General features: G+C 36.8%; 1 protein-coding gene across 1 annotated transcript in view; it reads right to left on the bottom strand.

Moving 5' to 3' along the window:
• The window catches only part of TMEM156 (transmembrane protein 156), a 52,760-nt gene extending 28,778 nt beyond the window's left edge, over positions 1-23,982 (bottom strand). Inside the window, exons 1-3 of the mRNA XM_003411393.3 lie at positions 23,808-23,982; positions 7,306-7,575; positions 5,068-5,328 (exon numbers count right to left, since the gene is read on the bottom strand). Of these exons, the coding sequence (XP_003411441.2) occupies positions 5,068-5,328; positions 7,306-7,575; positions 23,808-23,895 (619 nt within the window). The 5' untranslated portion in view covers positions 23,896-23,982. The remainder of the gene's footprint in view (positions 1-5,067; positions 5,329-7,305; positions 7,576-23,807) is intronic.
• Positions 23,983-25,242: the final 1,260 nt, after the last annotated feature.

Raw genomic sequence — 25,242 nt, 5'->3', positions numbered from 1 at the left:
ATGTATTCTTGAGAAGGTCTCTAAATTGAGGTGGGATATACTCAAGGTCATACTTTAGCTTTTGTGGACTTGTTTTAATTTTCTTCAGCTTCAGCTTGAACTTGCATATGAGCAATTGATGGTCTGTTCCACTGTCAGCCACTGGCCTTGTTCTGACTGATGATATTGAGGTTCTCCATCTTCTCTTTCCATAGATCTTGATTTCTATGTATTCCATCTGACGAGGTCTACGTGTGTACTCACTATTTATGCTGTTTAAAAAAAGATATCTCCAATGGTCATTGGTCTTGCAAAATTCTATCTTGCAACCTCCAGTGTCATTTTTATCAGAAAGACCATAGTTTCCAACTACTGATCCTTCTTCTTTCCAACTTTTGCATTTCAATCAGTAATTATCAATGCATCTTATATTATAATGAAATGTGCAAAGACCTGGAGTTAGAAAATCAAAAGGGAAGAATATGCTCAGCATTTGTCCAGCTGAAAAAATTTGTCTCAGTTGCAATTGAAGGATTCTACGGACAAAATATTGAATGACACAGGAGACATCAAAGGAAGATAGAAGGAATGCACAGAGTCACTGTACCAAAAAGAACTGGTAGACATTTAACCAGTTCAGGAGATAGCATATGATAAAGAAGCGATGTTTTTGAAGGAAGAAGTCCAAGCTGCACTGAAGGCATTGGTGAAAAACAAGGATCCAAGAATTGACAGAATATCAATTAAGATGTTTTAACAAATGGATGCAACGCCAGAAGTGCTCACTTGCTATGCCAAGAAATTTGGAAGACTATTACCTGGCCGACTGACAGGAATCGATCCATATCTGTGCCCCATTCCAAAGAAAGGTGATCCAACAGAATGTGAAAATTATCGAACAATATCTTTAATATCACATGAAAGTAAAATTTTGCTGAAAATAATTCATAAACAATTGCAGCAGTACATCCACAGGGAACTGTCAGAAATTCAAGCCAGATTCAGAAGAGAATGTGGAAGGAGGGATATCATTGCTGATATCAGATGGATCTTAGCTGAAAGCAGACATTACCAGAAATATGTTCATCTGTGTTTTACTGACTTCATGAAGGCATGCGACTGTGTGAATCATAACAAATTATGGATAATATTGTGAAGAATGGGAATTCCAGAACACTTAATTGTGCTCATGAGAAAACTGTACATAAACCAAGAGGCAGAGAACAAGGGGATACTGCATGGTTTAAAATCAGGAAAGGCGTGCGTCAAGATTGTATCCTTTCACCATACCTATTCGATCTATATGCTCAGCAAATAATCCAAGAACGCTGGATTTTATGAAGAAGAATGCAGCAACAGGATTGGAGAAAGACTCAATAACAACCTGCAACATGCAGATGAAATAATCTTGCTTGCTGAAAGTGAAGAAGACATGAAGCACTTATTGATGAAGACCAAAGACCACAGCCTTCAGTATGAATTACACCTCAACATAAAGAAAACAAAAATCTTCATAACTGGATCAATAAGCAACATCATGATAAATGTAGAAAAGATTGAAGTTGTTAAGGATTTCACTTTACCTGGATCCAAATCAACACCTGTGGAAGCAGCAGTCAAGAAATGAAAAGACACATTGCATTAGGCAAATCTGCTGCAAAAGACCTCTTTAAAGTGTTAAAAAGCAAAGATGTCACCTTGAAGACTAAGGTGAGCCTGACCCAAGCCATGGTCTTTTCAATCACCTCATATGCATGTGAAAGCTGGACAATGAATAAGGAAGACCAAAGAAGAATTGATGCCTTTGAGTTATGGTTTTGGTGAAGAATACTGAATATACCATGGACTGCCAGAAGAATGAAAAAATCTGTCTTGGAAGAAGTACAGCCAGAATGCTCCTTAGAAGTGAGAATGGCTAGAGTTCACCTTACATACTTTGGACATGTTTTCTGGAGGGACCAGTCCCAGGAGAAGGACATAATACTTGGTGAAGAAAAGGGTCAGCAAAAAAGAGGAAGACCCATGAGATAGATTGACACAGTGGCTGCAACAATGGATTCAAATATAGCAATGATTGTGAGGATGGCTCAGAGCAGGGCAGTGTTTCTGTCTGTCATACATAAGGCCACTATGAGTTGGAACCGACTTGATGGCACCTAACAACAACAACATAGTAAGTAAGGATATAGGGGGAAAAGTGTGTTTATTTAGATGACAGTGAAGCTTGGGAAGGATTTTCTGCATCCAACAATAACTTAGTACAGTTCTTTAATCCCCCTTGGTTCTACAAAGACACATAGACCACCAGATTCAGAAATCAGTGGCTTAAACATGGGTGACCTCATTAAGTCCCAGGTGCAGCTGTCGGACTTTTTTAGTCACCCTATGTAGCCTCTTTTTGGCATATAAAACATGACTAATACTTACTCAACTTAGCAGAATACATAACTTATTTATACCATTGGGTGACTGCCTTTGTGGGGTTCATAATCTGGGTGTTTCCTAAACAGGAACATCCTCTATGAGCAGATGTACATCAAACAGGCATTCAACATTTATTTAGAGAAGAAATTGAATGGAGGAAGGGCAGAGGTTGGCTAGAATGGAGGCACTCAGCCTCCCCAATACCATTCTATGCTATTCAGCTCTGGCCCAAAACTTACATTCCCCACTTAGCAAAATAAAACATGAAATTAACTGACTAAGAAGACTTGCAATATCAGCAAGACACCAAGGTGTCATTGGGCTCTGATCCTGCTATGAAAAGCAGACCTTTTACCAACTTTAGATTGTAATAGCAGAAGATGCAGGATTGGGACCAGACTAGCCAGTGCACCCACCAAGCACCAGTGTGAGCTCAGAAGAGTATGTCACCCAGCCTCCCACCCCCACCCCCCCAGGCAACTGCTCCACCACCAACTGCCCCGCAGTCATTTTGGAGAGGAGCAAGGGAAAAGAGACAGAAATCAGAAACAAACAAACAAAAAAAAAAACCTAAAGGGATGGTTTAAATTATTGTTTCAGAGTAAATTTACCATATTAGACTAAATTTAGTTTTATCTTCCTGGTGGATAGGGCTTTTAAGAGAGATCAAACTAGTCTTTCCATAGCTGAGTAAGATATGAATATGTTTCAACCTTCTACACATGGCAGAAGGAGCATTGGTGGCACAGTGGTTAAGCACCTGGCTGCTAACCAGAAGGTCGATGGTTTGAGCCTGCAGCCACCCTGCAGGCTTCCATAAAGATTTACATCCTTGGAAACGCTATTGGGCAGTTCTACTCTGTCCTACAGGGTTGCTATGAGTCACAATTGACTCGACAGCCACGGGTACGCATGGAAAAACAGGTACACTTTTTCCAAAATACAAGAGTACATATTTCTGCATCACTGTTATCTTTGAATTATCAATTCAAAATAATTGTTAACTATCATTTCACTCTGAAGGAAGACTAGAACTTACGGATTTTTGTATTAATACAAATATTAATTCTCCTAAAATCATAATTATAGAAATGCTTATTTTTGCTTTATGTTTTAGAAATGAGATGAATACATGATATACATTGAAATAAATATAAGTTTTGAACCATAAAAATTATTTAAAAAAAAACTTTAATAATCAAACTTGTTTATCTTCCAGATTTCATAATGGCCACCTTCTCTATACAGCCTTTCCAGAACCCACCTTCTACCCACTGCCCTTGAACCAGAGAAAATTGACCTCCTCTGTTCTGGTCTTCTCAGATCCCCAACCCCACCCCAGCGCGCACGCACGCACACACACACACACACACACACACAAAATACACTTTGAAAGATCCCTAATTGCAGAAGCTATAGGGTGCCTGGGCAAACTAACTCAGGAGAAATTTCTTTGAAGTCTTACATTTTGCCTTGGAAATGCATACGTATCATATATTTGTGTTTGCTTTAAAATAAAAGTAGTGTTTTAAAATTAATTACCATTAGAATAATTGAAGCTTTAGAAAAGCATTCCAAAGCAACCTGAAAGGCTTCCATATGTCTGGAATATCAAGCAAATGACTCTAGCTAAGCACTGGAATCACTAACTTGTTTATGTGTGGAGTCTCCCTCTCCCAGACTGTTTACGTTCATCTGTCCCTGGGTCTTCAGTGCCTGGCACAGTGCCTGGCATACAGGAGGAACTCAGGAAGTGCTTATGTCTTAAAATGCTCACCTGGAGTGAATTTTACAGGTGAAGCAAGGGCATACTGCTTAGTTGGTGGAAAAAATAAATTGCAATAGCTCAGAAGGGGGTCACTAGAAAGTTAAACAGCCTTAACAGAATTAAGATACATACATAGATTTTATCTTTTGAGCTCCTACCTTTTCCTTAGAGTCATCCAGTGACCCAAAGTGCCTAATCTGTACCTTGCCCTATCTCCATGGCACTACATCAAAAAATCCCATTTCTTCTAGGCCTGGTTCTCAGCTTAAGTGCCAAAACCCAAACTCATTGCCCTCAAGTCGATTCTGACTCATAGCAACCCTACAGGACAGAGTAGAACTGCCCCATAGGGTTTCCAAGGCTGTACCATCTTTCTTCTGCGGAGCAGCTGGTGAGTTTGAACCACCAACCTTTCGGTTAGCAGCTGAGCAGTTTGACCACTGAACCACCAGGGCTTCTTAGTTGAAAAGGAGGACATGTTAAATCAATTCAAAGTAAGATTTTACTAGTGCATCACAGTGTGTGTGGATATCTACATTTAAAAAGAAATCTAACCCTTTAATACCCAAGAAGTTCGGCATGGTGATATTACTTCAAGCATAGCTAATAAGCATGTTGGGAATTTATTTTGGAGCGGAGGGGTTTTTCTAGAGGCCCTCAAATCACATCCCGTAGATGCCTCTTTTGCCTTTGGTTACAGCTAGGCCCCATAGAAAGCCCATTTTGAAAGAAACATAAATAGATAAAAGGATTGACACTCTTTCAGGCAATATTATTTCATTAACGAATTTCTTCACCTATTTGACTTTCAGTAAAGTTAATGCATTAGCCCTTGTGCAATTTTGTATATCTGTTCTAATTTCCCCCTTTTCCCCTGAATCTCCTTTAAAACTTACTTTTTACATCCATTTCTAGGTGCAAAGAAACATGTATACAGTTATTCTGGCCTTCAGTAATTCTACAAGAATGGTTTATAGAATTTTCTTTGGTTGGGTCTTCCACCATGATAGGTGACTTCCTAGTGTGGGTATTTAGGTTACAGGTAGTGTTGTATTCCTCCAAATGGTCAACTATTGAAGCTACAGTGAAGTTAAAATGTTGACAAGGTAAAAGAAAATCACTTGCTTTCACATTCGTTGATCCTCTCATGACAAGAACTGGAAAGAGATTAAGAAAGCATTATTAGCAAAACAGTAAGGAATATTGAGAAAACACAGCAACTCAAAACTAAATCTCCTCCCTTCCTACACAAGGAAATAGAAAAAACAAGTTAGCTCCACTAAAAGTAATGACCAAATAGTTTGTCTTTTAAGATAGTGAGAACCAGGTGACTAAAACAAAAAATCAAGCCTGTTGCCATAGAGTAGATTCTGACTCATAGTAACCCTGTAGGACAGAGTAGATGCCCCATAGAGTTTCCAAGGAGTAGCTGGTGGATTCGAACTGTTGACCTTTTGTTTATCAGCTCAATGCTTAATCACTGGGGTTGGAACAACCCAAAGAAAATATACAGACATTTCCCTGATGACTTGTTGGACAGATTTTAGTTTCCCAAATATTTACAACAATATTTCCCTTTTCACAGGTTACCCTAAAACTTTGCCACAGCCTTCCCTGCCCTCCCCTTCCACGCCACCCCACTCCCATGAATAGGTGGGATCTAATACCTTTCCCTTTTAATCTGGAAGGATTTGTGACTTGCTTGTAACCAAATACGGTACAAGAAGTGACACTGCCTGACTAGGTCAGAAAAGGCAAAGCAATTTCCACCTCATCTATTGAACACTCACACAGAGCCTTGAGTCACTATGTAGCAGGCCACGACTTAAGGCTGCCATGCTGTGAGGAAGCCCAAGTTAACCCAAGTGGAAAGGCCACATAGAAAAACTCTGAAACCACATGAAGAGAGAGAGATACCCACCTGCCTCCAGCTACTTCAGTCTCTCTCAGTTTTAGCCCTCATCACTGTCTCCAACAGTATGAGACATCCCAAGCCGGAAATGCCCAGCTATGCCCATCCTAAATTCCTGACCCACAGAAAACATGAGATAATAAAATGGTTGCTATTGTTTTAAGAGAATGAGTTTTGGGGTGACAGCCATAGCAACTGTGACAACTTGTCAATGCACAGTTTTCACTTTTCAAGAAAGCAGGGAAGTAGCACCCATGAGCTACCAACCAACCCTTAAAATAGTTCCTAACTTTCTATCATCATAGGCTATTTCCCTAATTTGCTTTCTGCTGAACTCAAACCAGAACACTGGAATAGTTAAAGTACTACCTGAGTAAGAACTCAGAGAAAGACAATGGTCTTCATCCAAAGTCAATGCAAAGAAATCTTGTTCTCATTGTCAAAGAATAGAAAAAATGCAAACATGGAGTGATACAGGAAGCAACCTGGCTGAAAAAGGTATAAGCAATAAATTTGATACCACTAGCATATTTTATTTCCATAAATGAATTATTTAATTTCTCAATGATCCAATCTGACTCTATTTAATTAAATAATGTGTGTTGATTTCATAATAAATGCACGGTTCATCTAGGCATTGCAGATAATACTTATTTTTTTATTTGTTCATCCGTGTGACAAATATTTACTGAGTGCCTACTAAGTGTCAGGCATTATGCTATGAGCTAGAGACATAGTAGTGAATTAAGACAAAGTCCTTGTCATCAAAAAGCTTGTTGGAAAGTCAGACAAGTAAAAACATAACATATATAGCGTGATAAATGTTAAGCAGGAGCAGGGACAAATGCATCAACAATTCAATGACTCCTTGGAGAGCCAGAGCTTGATATTCGGTGAGAACCTACAGTTTTACTTAGGATTATTTTGAAAAAACCCACTACCTTCAAAGGCAGGATGATAAATAATTCTTTAACCATTAAACATATGTGAATTACAATGATATTTTAGTGTATTTCAAGAATAGATTTGTGTTTTCAATAAATCATAGTACAACCAAGAAAGGGTAATATCTCAAACCCTGCATATTACTTATCAAGAACCACACCACTGAGCATTCCAATGCCTTCAGATTTAAAATTGGAATATATTATTAATACTTTTTTCAACAGAATAAACGAATTGTCCTTGATAAATTTCCTTCTCGCTTTCGCTTTTTGTTTACCTTTTGATGTTTGTTCCTGAGAAATAAAATCTATGTTGCCTTTGGACTCACAAACCAAACATGAGGAGCATATTTTAAATTCATTCATGATGTCTTCACAAATCTTGGTGAAGTTTTGAAAGTTGGAGTGATTTAGAAAGATTCCTCTAATAATCTGACTTTCCCTTACTGGTTGCAGAAGGGTCATGAAAGAAAAATTTAATGAAGGGAGTGAATAGGTGAAATTAGGTTGTAAACACACTTCCAGACAAGATAGCTCCAACACGTTTCCTGCAAAAACAAGAACAAAAACTTTCTTTACTGTGAAATCTTGAACTATTGACCTTCAAATAAAACCACGATAAAGTCCCAGTTTTCCTTAGGAAAACTCAGTTAACTTTCAGTTTATCAGTGACAAGACTTTATTTTACATGAATTGAAAACATCTACTACATTTAAGTATTTCTTTAAAAAACTTGTCAATATTCTCTATTAACTTTTAGAGAACAAAGGTCCTTGTAGAGAAGTATTTGGAAACCAACACATTTTAATTATTCCCTATTCTGGGAAAGTTTGTTGTTGTTGTTGTTGTTGTCGTTGAGAATACACACTGCAAAACCAAATCCCATGAGGTTTTTAGTTATACAAAAACAGCCTCAGCAGTGACTCTTTTTTTTGTCCTTGTTAGAAATATATCTACCACACAACTTTTGCCAATTCAACTTTTATAAGTCATTCTAGGGAAATGTTAATGAATCAGTATATTCCAAAATAAAGACTCAAGTCAATCGCATGGAGTCGAACAGGGGATGGAAAATGTGAACAGTACTTCTGTATTAGCTTCCTGTGGCTGCTAAAACAAACTACCACAATCTTTGTGATTTAAAACGGAAATTTATTCTCTCATAGTACTAGAGGCCAGAAGTTCAACCTCACTTTCACTGATCTGATACTAAGGCTGGGCTGTACTCCCTCCAGAGGCTCTAGGGGAGAGCCGATTTCTTTCCTTTCCAGCTTCTGGTCTGCTGACTGCTGAATTCCTTTCCTTGTGGCCACAGCAATCCAGTCTCTGCCTCTGTCTTCATATTGCCTTCTCTTCTTCCATGTGTGTCAAATCTACCTCTTCCTCTCTCCTATCAGGACACTTGTGATTGTACTTAAGGCCAACCTGGATAATCCAGGATAATCTCTCCATCTCAAGATTCTTAATTTACCACATCTGAAGCACTTACTGATAAAGATCAAATACCACAGCCTTCAGTATGGATTACACCTCAACATAAAGAAAACAAAAATCCTCACAACTGGACCAATAAGCAACATCATGATAAACAGAGAAAAGATTGAGGTTGTCAAGGATTTCATTTTACTTGGGTCCGCAATCAACAGCCATGGAAGCAGCAGTCAAAAAAACAAAAGACACATTGCATTGGGCAAATCGGCTTCAAGATATCTCTTTAAGGTGTTAAAAAAAACAAAGACGTCACCCTGAAGACTAAGGTGCACTTGACCCAAGCCATTGTCTATCAATTGCTTCATATGCATGAGAAAGCTGGACAATGAATAAGGAAGACTGAAGAAGAGTTCATGCCTTTGAATCGTGGTGTTGGTGAAGAATATTGAATATACCATGGACTGCCAAAAGAATGAACGAATCTGTCTTGGTAGAAGTACAACCAGAATGCTCCTCGGAAGCAAGAATGGCAAGACTGCTTCTCACGTACTTTGGAAATGTTGTCAAGGAGGAATCAGTCCCTGGAGAAGGACATCATGCTTAGTAAAGTAGAAGGTCAGCGAAAAAGAGGAAGACCCTCAATGAGATAGATTGACACAGTGGATGCAACAATGGGCTCAAGCAAAGCCAACAATTGTGAGGATGGTGCAGGACCGGGCAGTGTTTCACTCTGTCATGCGCAGAGTTGCTATGAGTCAGAATCAACTCCATGGTACCTAACAACAACAACAGCATAACCTCCAAAGATAAAATTTCACAGGGTGACATCATGATTTTTATTTTTGTCTAAAGACAAACACGACACATGGAAATGGTGCTACAATGGAAAGAATACTGAGTTCAGAAACAAAAGACAAAATCCTAATGCTGTATCAGTATCTACCCAAGATACTTGGACAATTTACTTAATCTCCATGAGTTTAGTTTTCTTATCTGCAAAACAGGGATAATAATTCTGGATTCTGCTAACTTCATGTAGTTATAGTAGCATCAAGCAGTATAACATATATGAAAACACATTTGAAGTTTGTACAAATGTATATTATTTAAAATGCAAATACATATTCCAAAGTATAATCAAAAGCTGAAAAATATCTTCCTTCATTTAGAATAGGATTATCGATGCTTTGATTGTACACATAGTCAAAGTTCTCTATATAAAAATTCCTATTAGCAGTAATGATCAAATAAGGAATACATAGTATCTCTCAGATTTTCCCAGTCTAAAAATCGCTTGTTAGCGTGAGAAAAAAACATGGTCAATTCCATCTTTATGTAGCTTTCTTTACCATGTAGAGCAAAATATAATCTTAAGATTTCTAAATAACGTGGAGCCCAATAAAATCCTATTTTGGTCTTGCATCTTGGTTCAAACTTAAAAGAATATCAAGCTACTGATTCATATTTAATCTTATTTACTTTACAAAGCATTTTTTTTTAATTTGTCAAATTTGTACTTTAACGGTGGCTCCACTGGTGTTTAATTACTGGTGAGTATTATATTTTTATTGAAAATGCCATGAACTACCAAAAGAACAAATAAATCTATATTGGACAAAGTACAGCTAGAACACTCCTTAGAGGCAAGGATGGTGAGACTTCGTCTCACATAATTTGGACATGTTATCAGGAGGGACCAATTCTTGGAGAAGGACATCATGCTTGGTAAATAAAGTAGAGGGTCAGTGAAAAAGGGGAAGATGGATTGACACAGCGGCTGCAACAATGGGCTCAAGGGTAACAACGATCATGCGGATGGCTCAGGACGGGACAGTGTTTCATTCTGTTGTACATAGGGTCACTCTGAGTTGGAACTGACTCAACCGCACCTAGCAACCACATCATATTTTTATTACTTAACGATTAATTACCAGTCCTCTATATTTGAAATTACTTCTGCAGTAATTCAGATTTAATTTTCAGCTATAAAAAAAATTCATACTTGAATTGCTGTAAAGGTTTTTGGGTAGGGGGCACATGAAATTTTACTCACATACACAATTTTATAATGTCTTAATATATTTATAATCAAAGTTGTAACCAAATTGTAACTGTAATTAAAAAAAAAGATTGCCTTCAGTAAAAACGCCTCAGGAAAAAGATGAAAATGTACTATCTGATGGAGATCTATAATCGATAGCTTTTTTATATTACAAAAATACATGAAAAACTTCTTTTTGCCATCATTCCATTTCCTCGCTAACGGTCTTCATCTTATGAAATTCTAAGCTCCTTGAATTTATATTTCTATAATATGACTTAGAAAGGAGATGGAGAAATTTATACTGTCAATATTGCAGTCTTCTTATTCAATAAGTGACCAACTGGGCTTTCTAGAATTGATGACTACCCTTTCTATTTGGCTATGAGGTCATTTTATGATGGGTTTTAAACTTCGGTTTTAAATAATTCATTTGGAAAAGAAATAAACAGAGGACACATCCTTCCAATATCATTTTTAGAAATAAATAAATTCTACTCAGTCTTTTTTGTCACCAGGTGAGCTATACATTATTCCATAAACAAGGATTTACGAAATTAACTACTACCATTAATTTTGCTGGGAGTCAGACATCTAAATTTTCACTCCCCGACAGAGAAATGCGTTCCATAATTACACCAGCACTAAGACTGCAACCTCTCAGAGGACGTATATAGAATATTAAATAGACTTAGAAAATACAGTACAGTATAGGACAAACGCCCAAGTCAATTATTTTCTCTTTTTAAAGAACAAAAAAGAGTAAGAATAAAGAAATATCAACTATCGTTATTTTCTTTTTAAACTTTTATTATAAAACTATATCACACATAAGCATATATAAAATGTATATGTTCCATTTAAAGAATAATAAAAATAAAACACTCACATACCTATCAATCAGCTTAAGAAAAAGAATATTGCCAACATCTTTATTCCTTCCTATCGCTACACCTTCCTTCTTTCCCAGAAATGAACCACTATCATGAATTTTATGTTTATCATTCCTTCATCTTATAGCCCTATGAGGCAGTTCTACTCTGTCCTATAGAGTCACTACAAGTCGGAATCAAATCGATGGCAATGAGTTTGGTTTTGGGTTTTTTTCATCTTATAAGCTCACCAAAATGTGTGCATTCCTAAATAATATTTCATTTTTCATACTTTTGTTATAAACATAAAATATACTGTATTATTCATTTGTAATTTGTGTTTTGTGTTTTTTGTTGATGATGGTCTTTTTGTTGTTTTTGCTTAATATGTTTCAGTCATGTTGACGCATGTAGCTATAGTTAATTATTTGTTAAATACTTTAAATGGATATATCAAAATTTACTTATTCATTCTGACAGTGAACGTTTGTTTCTATTTTTGCTGCTATGAATAATGCTGCTATGAACTGGAACTCTCATACATTACTGGTAGGCATGTGAAATTGTACAATCACTGCTTGTTTTTAAAATCTCGCTATTTTTCATGTTCTACAGAGTTTCTTTTTATTTATCCCTCTGGTTTCCTGAATCTGGGAATTTCATCAGTTCTGTGAAATTCTCCTCCACTCTCTCTGCATGTCTTGCCCCTCCTCCATTCTGTCTCTTCTCAATTTCTGCAGCTTTGGTTTCAACAACCTCCCTTTGTTCCCTCTGTCTCCTAAGCTCTGCTTAGTCTTTTCTATTTCTTTGGATCTCTGTACTGTGTTCTAGGTAATTTCTTCAGATTTATATTCCAGTTAATTCATCATTCAGTTGTATCTAATCTGTTTATCCATTCCTTGTGTTTCTAAATTATTATATTTTCACAATTAAAAGTTCTAGTTGGTTCTTTTTCAAATCTGCCTTGTTATTTTTTTTAATACTTTATTTTATTTTGTTGTTGTTGAAACTATACTTTGCAAAACATATACCAATTCAACAATTTCTAAATTACAATGCAGTGACCTTGTTGGGTTGATACATTCTTCAAATTGTGCAACCATTTTCTCATCCTCCTTTTTCGAATTGTTCCTCCCCCATCAACATAAACTCACTGACCTCAAGCTTCCTATCTAACATTTCGAGTTGCTGTTGTCAATTCGATCCCATAAAGACCATAGTGCTCAACTGCCTGGTTATTTTTAATAGTCTTGTTTCTTAGTCATGCTTTTAACGTTCTCTTTTATTAATTGATCCATATTAAATATACTAGTTTTATATTTTGTATCTTACAATTCCAGTATCTGAATTCTCTGAAGATCCGATTCTGTTGTTTGTTGTTTCTGTTGTCTCTTATCTGTTGGTGTTCATGTGTTTTATGATTTTTAATAGTGACTCATTTTCCTTGGAATTTTATTTGGGAAATTATATGAGACCTGATCTGAATGTGTTTTCCTCCAGAGAAGATTGGCATTTGCCTCTGCTTTGTGTCTATTGGTAATGTCAAAGATAAACTACTTTAAATTAAATTCTTGGATTGGGCTTTTCATTCTCACAGGTAATGACCTCCGGTATCCAAATTGTCATCAGTTTAGCCAAGAAAACCCTATGGAGTCGTTCTACTCTGTAACACATGGGATCTCCATGAGTTGAAATTGACTTGACAGCAACAGAATTTGTGTGTATGTGTGTGTTTACAAATTCTCAAGAGAGGCTTTTTCTCTGCTCCACCCAGAACAAAGGTGAAGACAGGCAAGTTGCCTCACAGCCAGATGGTTTTTCTTACTTTACCTTTTCATGGAGCTTGTCACCTTTCAGTGTCCCAGTCTTAGGATTTTCTCTCTGTTCTACCACATATGGCCCAGTGAAACTGAGACTCCAGGCCACCAGGAACGGGTTGATGCTCCTGAGGCAACCAATTTTTTCAAGCTTCCTTACCCATCTGGATTTGTAATTTCTAGTCGTGTTCAACCTCTGAGAAGTTTTCTTTTTTTCTTATCAGTTTAGCTACACATTTTTCTTTAAGTTTTTGATGTATTTTATCTCATAATTTCAGATGTTTTGTATCAGGAGTGTTTTTAGGGTATAACTTACAAGAAACAGAAGTCTCAATTATCTGTTAACCTTTAAAAATAAGTAAGAATTTATAATAAAACCTTCATTGTTTGACACATAATAGGAGCTCCAGAAACTACTCTATGGCAAATTATAATTTCCCAGTACCTAGGCTATTCCTCCCCAACACATCTGTCAGTTTATTGTATCGTGGGGGCTTTCGTGATGCTGTGATGCTGGAAGCTATGTCACCGGTATACAAATACCAGCAGGGTCACCCACGGCAGACAGGTATCAGCTGAGCTTCTAGACTAAGACAGACTAGGAAGAAGGACCTGGTGGTCTACTTCTTTAAGAAATTAGCCAGTGAAAACCTTACAAATAGCAGCTGAGCATTGTCTGATATAGTGCTAGGAGATGAGCCCCTCAGGTTGGAAGGCACTCAAAAGACAACTGGGGAAAAGCTGCCTTCTCAAAGTAGAGTTGACCTTAATGATGTGGATGAAGTCAAGCTTTTAGGATCTTCATTTGCTGGTGTGGCACAACTCAAAATGAGAAAAAACAGCTGCAAATATCCATTAATAATCAGAATATGCAACGTGCAAAGTATGAATCTAGTAAAATTGGGAATCACCAAAAACAAAATGGAACACATAAATATTGAATTCCTAGGCATTCATGAGCTGAAATGGACTGGTATTGGCCATTCTGAATCACGCAATCATATGGTTCACTATGCTGAGAATGACAAATTGAAGAGGAATGGCATTGCATTCATCATCAAAAAGTACATTTCAAAATCTATCCTGAAGTAGAAGACTGTCAGTGATAGGATAATATCCATACGCTTACAAAGAAGACCAGTTAATACAGCTATTATTCAAATTTATGCACAAACCACTAAGGCCAAAGATGAAGAAATTGAAGATTTTTACCAACATCTACAGTCTGAAATTGATCGAACATGCAATCAGCATACATTGATAATTGCTGGTGGTTGGAATGCATAAGTTCTGAACAAAGAAGAAGATCAGTAGTTGGAAAATATGGTCTTGGTGATAGAAATGATGCTGGAGATCATATGATAGGATTTTGCAAGACCAGTGACTTCTTCACTGCAAACAGTAACTATACACGTGGACTTCCCCAGATGGAATACACAGGAATCAAATCGACTACATCTGTGGAAAGAGACAACGGAAAAGGTCAACATTATTAGTCAGAACAAGGCCAGGGGCCGACGGAGGAATAGGCCATCAATTGCTCATATGTAAGTTGAAGTTGAAGCTGAAGAAGATTAGAATAAGTCTATGAGAGCCAAAGTATGGACTTCGGTATATACCACCTGAATTTAGAGACCTTCTCAAGAATAGATTTGATGCATTGAACACTAAGGACCAAAGATCAGATGAGTTCTGGGAAGACACCAAGGAAATCATACATGAAGAAAGTAAAAGGTCATTAAAAAGAGAGAAAAGAAAGAAAAGACCAAAATGGATGCCGGAAGAGCCTCTGACACTTGCTCTTGGAACATCAAATAGCTAAAGCAAATGGAAGAAATGATAAAGTAAAAGAGCTGAACAGAAGGTTTCAAACAGCAGCCCAAGAAGACAAAGTATTATAATGACTTGTGCAAAGGCCTGGAGTTAGAAAACCAAAAAGGAAGAAGATGCTCAACATTTCTCAAGTTGAAAGAAGTGGAGAAAAAATTCAAGCCTTGAGTTGCAACATTGAAGGATTCTACTGGGAAAATATTAAGCGATGCAGGAAGCATCAAAAGAAGACAGAAGGAACACACAAAGTCACTATACTAAAAAGAATTGGTCAACCTTCAACTATTTCAGGAGGTAGCATATGATCAAGAATCAATGGTACTGAAGGAAGAGGTCCAAGCTGCACTGAAGGCATTGGGGACAAACAAGGTTCCAGGAACTGGAGGAATACAATTGAGACATTTCAACCAACAGATGCAGTGCTGGAAGTGCTCACTCATCTATGCTAAGAAATTTGGAAAACAGCTACCTGGCCAACCTACTGGAAGAGATTCATATTTATGCCTATTCCCAAGAAAAGTGATTCAGCCCAATGTGGAAATTATCAAACAATATCATTAATATCAGGAGAAAGTAAAATTTTGCTGAAGATCATTCAAAAATGGCTGCAGCAGTATATCGACAGGAAACTGCCAGAAATTCAGGCCGGTTTCAGAAGAGGACATGGAACCAGGGATATCACTGCTGATGTTAGATGGATCCTGGCTGAAAGCAGAGAATACCAGAAGGATGTTTACCTGTGTTTTATTGACTATGAAGAGGCATTCGACTGTGTGGACCATAACAAATTATGGATAACATTGCAAAGAATGGAAATTCCAGAACACTTAATTGGGCTCATGAGAAACCTGTGCATAGACCAAGAGAGAGTCATTCAAACAGAATAAGGGGCTACTGTGTGATTTAAAGTCAGGAAAGGTGTGCGTCAGAGTTGTATCCTTTCACCATACTTATTTCATCTGTATGCGGAGCAAATAATCCAAGAAGCTGGACTATACGAAGAACAGGGCATCAGGATTGGAGGAAGACTCATCAACAACCTGTAATATGCAGATGACACAACCTTGCTTGCTGAAAGTGAAGAGAACTTGAAGTACTCACTGATAAAAATCAAAAACTACAGCCTCCTGCATGGATTATACCCCAGCATAAAGAAAACAAAAGTCCTCACAACTGGACCAACAAGCAACATCATGATAAGCGGAGAAACGGTTGAGGTTGTCAAGGATTTCATTTTACTTGAATCTACGATCAATACCCACGGGAGCTGCAGTCAAGAAATCAAATGATGCATTGCATTGGGAAAATCTGCTGCAAAAGGCCCCTGAAGTGTTAAAAAGCAAAGATGTCACCTTGAAGACTAAGGTGCATCTGATCCAAGCCATGGTATTTTCAGTGGCCTCATATGAGTGTGAAAACTGGATAATGAATGAGGAAGACTGAAGAAGAATTGACACCTTTGGGTTATGGTGTTGGCAAAGAATATTAAATATACCACCAACTGCCAAAAGAATGAACAAATCTGCCTTGGAAGAAGTACAGCCGGAATGTTCCTTACAGGCAAAGACGACAAGACTGTGTCTCACATACTTTGGGCGTGTTATGAGGAGGGACCAGTCCCTGGAGAGGACATCCTGCTTGGTAAAGTAGAGGGTCAGTGAAAAAGAAGAAGACCCTCAAGGAGATGGTTTGACACAGTGCCTACAACAATGGGCTCCGGCATAACAACGATTGTGAGGATGGCACAGGACCAGGCAGTGTTTAGAACCGACTCTACGACACCTAACAGCAACAGACTTTTCTTCTGCTTGTTAGCTCTCAGGTACCTTTGGAAAAAGCATGAGCTATTTTAGACTGCATGTATTTTAAGTGTTATTATTGCAATATATTAAATATAAACTAAAGTAAATAAATTTTTGCCACTGGAAACACAGCCAGTACAACCACTTTGGAGAAGGGTTTGCCAGATTCTTTTAAAATTAAATATACCCAGCCATCCCACCACTAGATTTAAAAAAAAAAACTGAAACCCATGGCTATCAAGTAGATCCCGACTCATAGAGACCTTATAGGACAGAATAGAACTGCCCTATAGGGTTTCCAATGCTGTAAATCCTTACAGAAGCCAACTGCCACATCTTTCTCTTGCAGAGCTGGCTGGTGGGTTCAAACCTTAGCAGCCGAGTGCTTAACCACTGTACCACCAGGAATCCTCCAATACTAGTTACCCAATAAAAACGAAAACACGTGTTCACACAAAGACTTATGCAAGAATGTTCATAGCTGCATTATTTATGGTAACTGAAAACAACTCAGTGAATGAATATACAAATTGTGGTGTGTTTACACAAGGAACTACTGAACAATTTTAAAAAGGAAATATTGATACAAGCAATAACAGGGATGAATCTCAAAAATCATATGTTAAGCTAAAAAATAGATACTGTTCGATGATACAATTTATATGAAGTATAAGAAGAGACAGCACTTCTCAGAAAGTTGCCTCAGCGATGGGAAGAGATTTGACTGGAAAAGGCAAGAGACATCTTTCCGGGGGTGATGCAAATCTTCTGTATATTGAACATGGCCACAAAGAATTGTCAAAATGCATGAAACTAAATACTTACAGATCTTTCTATTTTATTGTATGTAAATTATACCTAAAAAAAATTGTTTCTAAAGCTCTTTCATCACTATTGAAAATTCTGTAGCATAATTCAGAAAAATTTTAAAACGTCAGCTGCCTGAATAGGGAACAGTTTATGGTCTAACTGCTGAATGTAGAGAGACATTGAGGAAGCATGCCGTTTTCCTTGGGCCACACTCTGTCTCTTTAACAATTGGCACAGTCTCAAAAATAGTATCAATTTCAATAGCAGAACCCAAACAATTATATTTCCATTTTGAGTCCAATAGTTAAAACGTCTCTGGTAATTTAGTGGGAACGGAAGAAAAATGTTTCCTGTTGTGTATGAGCGATACTTCTGTGGTGTTAATCAGTTTGGGAGCAAGAGAGTCTAGAGAAAACACAGGTTTATTCATAGAATATTTGGGGAAGACTGATTGTTTGCTGGGGTGGGGGGATGAAGACAGAGTTTGGGGTAATTTTTAACTTATTGTAGCAGTATTTGAAAGGCAGGTTTGGGATATAAGAAAGCGATTGCTCATCTTACTTGTCAGAACAAGGGAAATAAAGGCACACTATAAAAGTCCCCAGGGATGAAGGAAAATGAGTCAAGATTACGAGACATATGTCTTTTAAGTAAAAGTTTCTGTGACATAAATTTCACAGGCTGCACAGCCTAACAGTTCTAGGTTTACGGATGAAATTTTAGGTTACTCAAATGTAAGATGAGGATAGTGATATCTGGCCTGCCTAAATCACAAGATGGTTGTGACGATCAGACAAAAAGACGTTTTCTTCAAGAATGTTTCCTTTCTGTTTCCTTTACAATATGACTAAGGGGCCCTGGTGGTGCAATGGTTAAGCATCGGCTGCTAACCCAAAGGTTGGCAGTTCAGACTCACCCAGCTGCTCTGCAGGAGAAAGACCTGGCGATCTGATTCTGTAAAAATTACAGTCTAGGAAAGCCTCTGGGGCAGTTCTACTCTGTCACATGGGTTGGTATCAGTCAAAATTGTCTTGACAGCACCTAACAACAACAAAATACGACTCAGAAAATTCAATCAACAGATACTTATTGAGTGGCTCCCAATGTGACAAGTACTGTCCTAAGTGCTTGAAACAACACATCAGCAAACAAAACTGAGAAAGCCTTCATATTCATGGAGTTTTATTCTAGTTGGGGACGTCATAATAAAAAAATACAAATTATATAGGTAATAACTGCTATGGAGAAAAGAGATGCAGTAGTAAAAAGGAAGATAAAACAACGTATTAATGTCTTAGAGAAAATCATTTTTCTCTACAAAAGCAATAAATATATACTGAGAGAGCATTTATCTACCCAAGTAATGAGATAAGCAGTTAAAAGGAATTCTAAGCAAGGGTTGTTGGCATTCTAACATAATTGATGAGACCATAAGGCCAGTTCTGCCAAAGGAATGAAAAAATATTATATTCAGTAGTATTTTTCCCAGAACATATTGTCTAAAATATATATAAATAAAAATATCGTGTCAAATCTGCCATGTTGAAACCGTAATGATTCAGAAAATTCAATAAGATGCAAAGTCTTATGACAAAGTAACTTTATCCATCTAGTTTTAGTTCTTATTTCCAAAGATTTTCAGAATAGTCTCTCTTGAAAATGATGCCTCACCAGGGTTAAAATACTTAATATGAGTTAAAAGTGCTATTATTTGTAAAAGCATTTGATATAGTACCTGGCACATGTAAATATGAGTATTTGTTGAATTTTTTAAAATTAAAATAGTCATAAAAAGACTATATTCCAAACCTCATTGAGGATTACTGATTATATCATTAATGAGCCAGTTACTAGAAAGAAAATAAAGTGACTGTTTTTGAGAGCTAGGATAACACTGTAGGCAAATTAATTGTAGTTACCCTTGATATGCTATTCTTTATTATACAGACATAAGTGAGTGTACATATGCTCATATATTTCAGGGTTTATCCTAGAAATTATAAGTGCTTGAAGTTCTTTTATCCTTTATTCAATGTTTTATTTCATTTCACTGCTCATTACACTGCCATTTCCATCAGAAAGTGTGAAATGGAAGGGGAAATGAAAGCTGGTAAACATAGTTTATGTCAGTTTGGCTCTTAAAAGTATGCGAGGAAGTCAAAACAGCTAGATAAAATTAGGTTCGAGGTGTTTTTGTCTATGCTATTCCTGTCCAACATTGCCATGGATCCTTGGAAGTACACTTATATAACTCACTATGGTTTCTGGTTTCAGGAAATTTTAAGACATTAGTATGAGGAAATTTCATCTGAACATCAATAATAATTGCTTCTCTTAGAGCTTGCACAGGCAGGTAAGGAAGAATATTAAGTGATCCTTCAAACTCTAACAGTTGTTATTTCTCTTTGCAAACTAAAATGGCAGGAACATCTTCCCCCAGACGGGCCCAGAAGCAACTTTTATGTTCCCATTGCACCATTTTACATAACTATTATAGTAATTAGAGTCTCTCCTCTTTCGCTAACTAAAAGGCAGGAGGTTCATGCCCACCCAGAGGCACCTTGAAGAAAAGTCCTGGTGATCTCCCAGAAAAGCAGCCACCGAAAACACTATGGAACACAGTTCTATTCTGAAACACATGGAATCACCTTGAGTCAGTCAACTTGAAGGCAACTGGTAGTTTGTTTATTTTTAAACCTGATGGCGTAGTGGTTAAGAGTTACGGCTGCTAACCAAAAAGGTAGTTCAAATTCACCAGTTGCTCCTTGGGAACCCTAAGGGCCAGTTCTTCTACTCTGTCCTGTAGGTTCTCTATGAGTCGGAATGGACTCGACAGCAACAGGTTTGGGTTTTTTTTTTTGGTACTGTATTTAATTTTTTGTCAGTTTATCCTCCCCCAGACTGAAAACTTATTAAAGAAGGAATTGCTTTTTTATCTTTGTATCCCCGGGTCTTTTGGCAGAGTTCTTAGGACACAGTAGACACTCTAGATGAGTGAAAGAATAAACAAATGATTGCGGAGCTTTCTGGGAGAAAGAACCAGATCTCTCTTAAAGTTCAAGTCCAACAAAAGCAGGTTGGCAAAGTTTCTTGTCTGGGAGCAACCCAGCACCCTTAATTGCAAGAAGCTCTGATTCAAAATATATCTCCTCCCCTTTATGTCTTCATTATCTACATGTAATATATCAAGCCATTATTGTATCTTAGTATAAACTGGCTTTCAAATAATTTGGAAGGTTAAAACCACTGCTGTAGAATAGTATATCTTGCCTACTGCATACCCAATGCAAACTCATTAAAAGTCTCAAACGGCATTGAAGAATTTGTTAAAGTCCCTCTTCTTTGGGAAAGTTAGCCTAATAGCTTACGCTGTGTAATTGTGATATTTAAATATTCCTCCTAGTGATTATTCAGAGACTCAGATACATCCTTGATGAAAAATGATCAAACACAGTGCTCTATTTTTAACCTAGGCCTTCAGAGGGTTTATTAATTTGAAATAAAATCTATTAAACCTTGGGAATACATTATTTCTCATTAAGATTCTTTTGGAATTCATTTGACATGTTAAAGACAGAGTATCAGTGAATAATTTATAAGTAAAATCATTTTATAGTATTTATCTTAGAAATTAGAGTGTATAGGACACAAGAGAAAAAATGATTTAAAAAAAAAAGGACACAAGCATCTAATTGAGAGGGTAAGACTAGACATGGGGATCTCCAGGTTAATTGTAGCATTTCTAGAACACTCTTAGCTTATTACCTAAATAATTTTTCCAGGTATTTTATTTTGTGAAATACATAGGTTGACAAGTCAACTCATTTAAGAGACCAACTATTAACCATGATCAAAAGCTACTAACAAAAAAGCACACAAATATGGTCAAGTCTCCATAGTTTAAGAATATAATATAGGACTCTATTAAGTGAAGCTATGTGGACAATGGGCTCAGGCATAACAAAGATTGTGAGCATGGCTGGGCAATGTTTCATCCTGTAGTATACAGGGTCACTATGAGTCAGAACTGACTTGATGGGACTTAACAACAACAACAACAACATATGGACACGTTCCTGGTGATCCATAAACCATTATAAAAATGTAAAGCATTATTATTAAACTATTGCACAGATAAAACATTTTGCCTAACAATCAACTTCCCATTCATGGTGGCTTTTGTGCTTGAAAAAAAAAAGCTCTTTTTCTTTTTTTCTTTCTTTTACCACTAAATAGCATCAGGCTAAGGCGGTAGTTTTCAAAGGTTTTTGTTTGTTGGCCCCAACTAGGATTTCTTTGAAACAAAATCCCCAAACAAATCCAAAAAAAGTTTGAGGAAATATCTATTCTGTTCTTGGACCAGGAAAAGAGAAACAAGCAGCTATTTTAAGTTTGAGGGAGGCAGGAAATGGAGTATAGGAAGCTGATGTAATCAGTTATGAAACTAAGAGAACAAAAATCGTTATGATGGTTGATTATTAACAAGATTAATGAGAACTGACACATTACTTTAGGTCGGTGAAGTTTGACTCAGAAGGACTTCATAAAAGCTCTTGCTTCTACCCACAGATAGAAAGGGCGCGAAAGCTCTCAAAGGTGTGCCCTCATAAATTTATTTCAACTGTCTTCTTTCTTCCTGCAGCTACTCCAAAAACCACACTTCACACCTTGAGAAACCTCAGCCTCAAACACAAAAACTTCAACATGCTCTTATAGTTACCAGTTCTCATAAAACCCTAACCAATACTTAGCAAACAGTTTACTAGATTTTTTTCAGGCTTACTACCCAGTTTTCATCACATCCAAGCTGAATTTTTTGGAGACGCTTTGTTGTTGTTGTTGGCAATCTACTGTTGTTGTTGGTCATCTGTATGACCTATGGAAACCCTGCTGGTGTAGTGGTTAAGTGCTAACCAAAAGGTCGGCTGGCTGTTCGAATCCACTAGGTGCTCTTTGGAAACCCTATGGGTCAGTTCTACTCTATCGTATAGGGTCGCTGTGTGTCGAAATCAACTCGATGGCAATGAGTTTGGATTTTTTTCTTTTTGTTTTTTTTTTTGGTTATATGACCTATATGAGCTATCTTAGGGAACTAGTTTATGAGCTTCCTCTCAGCCTATTTAACTTTTACACAACACTGAACTTTATTCTAATTCTAAATCTTTATAAAGTTTTCACTCAGTGAAGCCAAGCATTAACAGTATATGTTATAGTTGTTTTATCTAAGCGATATAATGCCATCAAATCAAGAGAAATTTGAACAATACAATCATTCACAAAATTGCATAATCATAGTGTTTACTTAGAAGAAAATATTTTTATCTGGCTACTTAACATCATGCATATGCAACATTAAATAATCATTGCAATACGTCATCAAATATAATTAGCAAAAATATTTTTATCTATCTACTTAGCATCATGTATTTGCAACATTAAATAATCATTGTAGCAAGTCACCAAATATATTTTAATCAAACTCATGGAGAACTTTTTAATAATAAGACACCATTGTCTTTTTTACTTTTTTTAGTATTAAATGCTAGGGAGCACAATTACCATCCAATCATATGACTACATTTTCAAATCTTTTATTAACATACAAAAACAGCTTAAATTTACATTGCTTTCCTAATCTAGGTTTAACAATCATATCACAATTCTCTGGAAATGTTCACAGAGTTAATTTTGTCCCATTTTTCTCTGGTCATGAACACACAGGCAGACACACACCTGCTTAAAGTTACACCCATCTTATTTTAACTTATTTTGAAGATATCTAATTACTTTTACTTTTCAAAAAGTGGCAGTAAATTATTTGTGCGAAATAGCGGTGATGGAAGGAAGTCCAGCACTTTTTAATATAATAAATCTCACTTTATTAAATGACTACAGTAAGTAAAAACACATTTACGACTTTTTAAGGAAACTGTTTCAAAGCGCAAACTCGTGTGATGAGACGATTATAAACTCAATGTTTCAAATTTGAACTACATATCTTTAATGTTTCTTTTCATTTTTAAGTTACGATAATTAAGTAATACGAATAAGGTTTCTGAAGTATGTAACAGTTAAAATTGCCATCTCATTGTAATTTTTCAGACACAGGAGACTTTCAGAAGAATCTTTAGCAGACATAATTTTTTAAAAATTAAAAAAAGGAAACAGATTACATACCTTTTGGTGTCTTGAAATATTCTGGCAAAATTAAAATGATTGTGATTATTATCGCCACAAATAGTTTGAGGAGGGCCGTTTTTGTCATGTCTATTCACATGACACAAATGTGCTCCCAGCCAGTGCATTGATGATACGTTTCTTCCGGCTTTGAGTTGCATCTCTGTGGTGCTTTAAGTTAATGCAATTTACCTCATATTCACTTCCTTTTCGGTAAGACTTCAAAAAAAAAAAAAGAGGACTTGAACTGAGACTTCTTCATTTTGAGCCACTTTCCATTAGGAGAGCTACTCTCTAATAAGCACTTTCAAACTCTTTCCTCAACAAGAAAGACAAATAAAATGATCTCAAGAAGCAAAGGGGGTCTTGTTTTATCTAATATTGCAGATATTTTCCCATGTTCACCAATCTGTGTGAGTAAATGTAAACCCACAATATACTAACCAAAATTAAAAAAAAAAATGATGGATTGTCAATCACATCCAGGTTGTAGGGATGTCATTCATTCATTTATTCATTAAATGATTGTTGATGACTTTTTAAGTGCAAGGTGCTACGCTGGATTCTGGTGTTGAGAAATACTATGTCCAGTAAAACAGTTAAAAATGTGAGAATGAACTAGACAAGTGCAAAATTTGGATTCTATTTTACTTTGCAGCATACAAACAGTAGAACCGAACTCATTATCATTACGCCTGTAAACGCTGCAATTATCATTACAGAATCCACATTTTCAGCTACCATTTCAGGAAAAGATCTTTCATTATGATAGTTGCAGTGAAATAAAATACTTTGAATATAAATGAAGGGTAGAGCAAACTTGAGTTGAATAAATACATGTGCCAATAAATATTTTTACTTAGAAAGTACACTTATCCAGTGTTTTTGATGGCTTTTAAAAAATGGTACCGGATAGCTCCAATAATTTTCTCCCTATTCACTCCCTCCTCCACCTCCATCACCATCCATTTCCATGTATTCTACTTCTTGTTCTGACCCATCAACCCTGGGCTTTATGGAACAAAGCGTGAGTGGGAGAAGGGGGAGGAGTATAAAGGCTGTGTTATGAATATGTTGTTTGAATGAACTTTCTGTTCTGATTGAAAAGACAACTTGATAGACAGATGGGAATCATAGGTAAGAGACCTTAGCATCTGAGGTCAAGAAGTGTCAAAATGGGAGTAGAACATCTGACATGGTCAAAACCTATTTTACCAACTGCATCAAAGATGATTTCTGAGGAAGAGGTGAAGTAGTGGGAGTCAAGGCCTGCACCGTGTTCCGAACTGAGACATATTGGAGCACAGGTCAGGCAGCAGTCTATGGTAGACAAGCTCACAAGGGAGTAAGGGAGTGGGAGGCCCTGTCCCTTAAGACTTCTCCATCTCAGTTTTCATTAATTGGTCAGTGGAAGCTCAACTTCCCACTTTGACTC

Source organism: Loxodonta africana, chromosome 5 (genome assembly GCF_030014295.1).
Source record: "Loxodonta africana isolate mLoxAfr1 chromosome 5, mLoxAfr1.hap2, whole genome shotgun sequence".
In the NCBI taxonomy this organism is placed as follows: domain Eukaryota; kingdom Metazoa; phylum Chordata; class Mammalia; order Proboscidea; family Elephantidae; genus Loxodonta; species Loxodonta africana.
Note: the sequence above shows the minus strand (reverse complement) of the source record. Positions and strands in the feature narration are given on the sequence as shown.